Genomic DNA, 5791 nt, shown 5'->3' with positions numbered 1-5791 from the left:
TATAAAAAAACTACTTAATAAACAATAGTAGTGATAAACTTTTAAGTGTAATTATAAACATGGCACAAAATGATTTTATTGCGGCGCTTCAGCGTCCAGTAGATTAAATAATTAAATCATTTAATGATTTACATGATAAACTATTAGCTAAAGAACATTGTCAAAAGTGTTATCAAGTATGCGCTGTTACAATTGATTACTTTAATGAGATCTTGCTAGATCCGCAAACAAATGTTCAAGTCAGAAGAAGTGTACGAGCAAATATTGTACTTTTATACTGGTATGCAGATCAATCTGCACAATTGAGTGGAGAAGTAACTGGTGGTGATTTGCGTGCAAAGCGACGACTCATCAAGTAGCAAGATCTTGAAAATGCATTCTCAAATAACATTAGATCAGGATGTGTGGTGAATCAAGCACATACTGATCTTCGTGTTTTTCTTGATGATGCTCAAGACCTTATAATTGAAAAAGTTGAGAATATGCTCAGAGATGTTGCTGGGCTTAAAGTAAATGTTGAATTAATTTGCAAATTCAAAAATGTAAAAGCTGATAATGTCATCGAAGAAAAGTTATTCAACACAAAGAGCCAAGATATTTTAGCCACAACATCTCTTGCTACTTGGTATCAGGATCATATCAACGATGAATTGTTGAAGAAAGTCGAGGAATTTAATCAAAAGGATTCTGGGTGGAGTTTAACTGAAATCCACAGTTTAATCATTACAATGTCAAGATATACACCTCTTCAAGCTGGAGATTCAACGTTTGTGGAGCTACCCAAGGACATCCAGGTGAAAAAAGCAGTATTAAATATTCAGAATTTTGATGAACACTGTTTTCTCTGGAGCATTGTAGCAGCATTACATCTTGCTACTAATGGTCATCCTGAGAGAAAAACATCTTATCCTCACTTCAGCTCTATATTGAAATTTGAAGGTATGAAATTTCCAATCACTTTAAATGATACCCCAAAATTTGAAAAATTAAATAATTTACCAATTAATGTCTATGATATCGAGTCAGAATTTTGTAATAAAAAATCCGATAAAAGTACAATAATTCCTTTATACCTAAGTAAACTCATAAAGTCTGATAAAAAAGTTATTCATCTCTTAATGGTCCAGCAGAATATTAAATTAAATAAATCAGATTTTGATATTAAAAATTTTCAACCTAAATTTCACTTTGCTTTGATCAAAAATCTTTCACGATTAGTTCGATCTCAAATTTCCAAGTCAACCTGCAAATTATTTTTTTGTGATAGATGCTTGAATCATTTTAGATATGATTATTCGTATGAAAATCACAAAGCTGATTGTTTTAAGAAGAATAAAGTCCATATGACGTTCCCAAAAGATCAAATATTAAAATTCAAAAACTACCGATATAAAGATACCGTGCCTTTTGTTATATATGCGGACTTAGAATGTACACTAGAAAAAACCCAAGGAAATGATGAAACTCAGAAGCATGCTCCACACAGTGTAGCATTCTATCAACATTGCAGTTATGACAATAAATTATCTAAATTTGAATTAAATCGTTTAAAATTTTGTATTGATTAGTTTATTTTAAAGCTAGAAAAATTAGCTATCGAGTATGAAGGATATTTAAAAAATCCTATACCAATGAAACCACTCGCCAAACAGCAGCAAGAGACTCATGACCAGGCAACTGTTTGTCATATTTGTGAAAAAATAATTACAACAAATACAGATAAGTGTTATGATCACTGTCATTTCACTAGTAATTATCGCGGTGCAGCTCATATATCTTGTAATGTCAATTATTCAAAGTCTCATGTTATACCCATAGTTTTTCACAATTTATCCGGTTATGATTCACATTTTTTAATTAAAAGTTTAGCTACATTAATTAAAGGGGATGGAACTTTACTACCAATTAATAAAGAAAAATATATAGCTTTTACAAAATCGATTGAAAATACTTCAGTGACATTAAGATTTATAGACTCATTCAGATTTATGGCATCCAGCCTTGAAAAATTAGCTTCATATCTTGGTGATGATGAAAAGCTTATAACGAAACTTCACTATCCTGATCCAGATGAATTTAAATTAGTTACGCGCAAAGGCATATTTCCATATGAATATATTTCAAGTATTGATAAACTTGAAGATAAACAATTGCCTGATCAAGTATCATTTTTTTCAAAGCTAACAAATAAAAGTGTCTCTGATGAAGATTTTTTTTTGCTCAGCTAGTCTGGAACAAATTTAACATCAAAACACTGGGAGAGTACTCAGATTTATATCTTAAAACTGATGTACTTCTTCTAGCAGATGTGTTTGAAAATTTTAGACGTAGCTGCTTCAAAACTTATATTCTAGATTCATTACATTACTATACTGCTCCTGGTCTGTCCAATAATGCTATGCTAAAATACACTGGTGTGGAACTTCAGCTTTTAACTGATCCTGAAATGATACTTTTTATTGAGAAAGGAATCAGAGGTGGGGTATCTCAGTGTACAAACTGATTTACTGCTGCTAATAATCGGTACATGGGTGAAGACTTTGATCCAAGCAAAGCTGAATCATGTTTAATGTACTATGATGTAAATAACTTGTATGGTGCAGCTATGAGCATGCCACTGCCGACTGTTCTGTTTGAGTGGGTAAAAAATGTTGATGATGATGTAAATAAAATTTTAAATGATAATGATAATGTAGGATATATATTAGAAGTAGATTTAGAGTATCCTGAGGAGTTATATGAACTCCATAAAGATTTACCGCTGTGCCCAGAACACTTTGTACCACCTCGATCTAACCACTCGAAATTATCAACTACTCTGTATGATAAAAATAATTATATAATACATTGTAAAAATTTAAATCAATGTCTAGAGTTAGGATAAAAGTGAACAAAAATCCACAGAGTAATACAGTTTAACCAATCACCTTGGCTGATAAGTTATATTGATAAAAACACTGACTGTAGAAAATTCGCAAAAAATGAGTTTGAAAAAAATTTTTATAAACTAATGAATAACGCTGTATTTGGTAAGACTATGGAAAATGTAAGAAAGCATAAGGATGTACAATTAAAAACTGAATGGGATGGTAGATATGGAGTCAAAGAATTGATATGTAAACCAAATTTCCATAGTCTTACCATGTTTGATAAAGATATGGTAATTATTGAGATGAGAAAAGTTAAAGTCTGTTTCAATAAACCTATTTATGTAGGCTTTTGTATTTTAGATTTATCTAAAACATTTATTTATGATTTTCATTATAATTATGTAAAAAAGAACTTTAAAAACGATGAATCCAAATTAATGTATACTGACACAGACAGTCTCATCTATCATTTTACTGTGCCAGATATCTATAAAATCATCAAACGTGATATCTCAAAGTTCGACACCCCTGACTACCCTGAAGATAATGTATATAATATGCCATTAGCTAATAAAAAAGTCCTGGGTCTAATGAAGGATGAGAATAATGGTGAAATCATGACTAAATTCACTGGACTCAGGGCTAAATTATATGCATTTAAAACATATAAGAACGAAAAAGCTAAAAAACGTGCAAAGGGAGTCAAGGGTCCTACTTTGAGAACAATCACGTTTGATGATTTTATGCAATGTCTTGAAAATCATGTCACATTAACGAAAAAACAATACCTAATAAAATCGGACAAACATAATGTAAATACAATTATGCAAAATAAAATCGCATTGAGCTGGGCTGACGATAAGCGCCAGCTCATTGACGGCAGCCACGATACCCAACCATGGGGTTATAAAAACGAGAAAATAATTGTAGATGATGATGATGATGAGATAATAATTAAAAAAAGAAAACTTATGTAAATAGTTGTAAAATTAAAAAAAGAGAACTTATGTAAATTAGTTTTAAGGTTTGAAAATAAAAGAGAACTTATTTAAATAAGAAATGTAATTAATTATATATATTAATTATCTAATGTGTAAAATTAGTTTTAAGGTTTGAAAATAAAAAAATGTATATATACAATTAAAAATTTTGTTTTTATTTATTAGAATATAAGTTCTATAGGTCTGATTTATCAATCCAGGTATTGTGAGAGCTGTCGAAGCCAAGCCACTTTACACATAATTTATTTCCACGTTTTTTTATAATTTTTTCTATCAGATAGACATCTGGATACTTGACTTTGCTGAGTTCTTCAAGATAAAATCCACCTTTAATTGGCTTATCCTGATAGTCTACAAGTTTGTATGTTGTTGGATTTGTATTCTGCACTGTCTTGATTGTAAAAATTTCAGTGGTCCAGTTGGGTGTGTAGCCTTTTTCAAGCACATGTTTGTACTTGCTGATTCGAACTTTGTCTCCAATTTTGAATTTATTTTTTCGTGCTTGTCGCTGAGCTTGAAGAGATTTGTATCTTTTTTTAAATATCTGCTTCTCATTTTTAGCAGTTTTATCAATAGGTTCCAGTTGAATAGTACGATGTTTTCTAGTATTATATTTGTGTACTAAATATTCCAATATATCAATCCACATAATTTAGACGAGCGGTGAATTGACGCCACATGTTAGTCTTAAGTGATCGATTAAAACGTTCACATATTGATGCCTTCAAGTTGCTGAATGTTGAGTACATGTTGATGTTTTTACGTCTTATAAGTTCTTGAAATTCTTTATTATAAAATTCTTTGCCTTGGTCAACGTGCAGATTTTTTGGTACACGTCCTTGTTGAAATATAGATTTCATTGCACTAGTGACATCACTGCCACTTTTACTTTTAATTGGTACAGCCCAAGCATACTTTGAAAAAATATCTATGACAGTTAGCAGATATGTGTTTCCTTTATTTACTGTTGCATAAGGAATCATTTCAACTAGATCAGCTTGCCAAGTTTCATCAAGTGCTCGTATGTCAACATGACGACGTTGGTAATTTCTGCGTGCTGGTCTGTGCAGCTCATACGCTATTACTGATTTTTTGTCCTCCATTGTCAACAAAAATTCTAGCTTTTAATTCTTTTATTCGCTGTGTATTTCTATTAATTAATTCTTTTCGTGACTTTATATGTTTTAAGATATTTTTTAATTCTTGATTTTCTTTTTTTAAAAGCGTCACAGCAGAGTCCAGTGTTACCACTTGAGAGTGCAAGTGTGAAATGATCTCTGACTGATCATTCCTCATACTATCATACAGTGGCGATAGCTCTTTGCGTACAATATCACGTGTAAATTTGACAGTCGCTGCATCATTATCTTCAGCAGGTTTACCAACATGACACAGTCTCTCGCTCTCAACATCATACTGTCCATCAACAGTTATTTGAAATCCTCGTCTAGGTGGTCCTGATGGTCCACTAATCGCAGCACCAGTTGGTAGTGACGGTCCAAAAATATCGATACTCATTTTTGCTCCTTTCACTTCAACAGTTGGCGTGTTAATGACATAAATTTGATGCAGTGGCAGCTAATAAATTATTCCTGCTTATCGTAGCTCTTCGATAATCGATATGATTTCATTGGTGTGACTTGGATTTCCAGCTGCTTGAGATTCCATGAGTAAACGAAGACGGTCGACTAGCTCATTTGGGTCATCCCAGTAGACATAATCCATACGTGCTTTTTTCTTTTTCACAATCATAAATTCAGTTAATCCTTTACCTCTTGATAACTTTGCATTTTTAGCAAGAAAATCAGCAATATAATTATTGTACTTGATTGTCGAGTCTTCATAAAAACTACCATCTGGCTTATAATTTTTTCTATGAGCATTTGTCATCTTTATAATTTCGAGATATTTATTTTCATC

The 5791-nt window shown here is 31.6% G+C and overlaps 1 protein-coding gene across 1 annotated transcript; it reads right to left on the bottom strand.

Moving 5' to 3' along the window:
• Positions 1-4046: 4046 nt before the first annotated feature.
• LOC106693863 (uncharacterized) lies at positions 4047-5389 on the bottom strand. Its single transcript, XM_053740203.1, has 3 exons — positions 5120-5389; positions 4578-4968; positions 4047-4492 (listed from the first exon to the last, which is right to left on the bottom strand). Exons 1-3 carry the CDS (start codon positions 5387-5389, stop codon positions 4047-4049), a joined length of 1107 nt encoding a protein of 368 aa, XP_053596178.1.
• Between the last annotated feature and the right edge of the window lie 402 nt (positions 5390-5791).

The sequence above is a fragment of the Microplitis demolitor genome, chromosome 6, assembly GCF_026212275.2.
Source record: "Microplitis demolitor isolate Queensland-Clemson2020A chromosome 6, iyMicDemo2.1a, whole genome shotgun sequence".
Classification (NCBI taxonomy): Eukaryota; Metazoa; Arthropoda; class Insecta; order Hymenoptera; family Braconidae; genus Microplitis; species Microplitis demolitor.
This window is presented reverse-complemented; position numbering and strand designations above follow the sequence as displayed.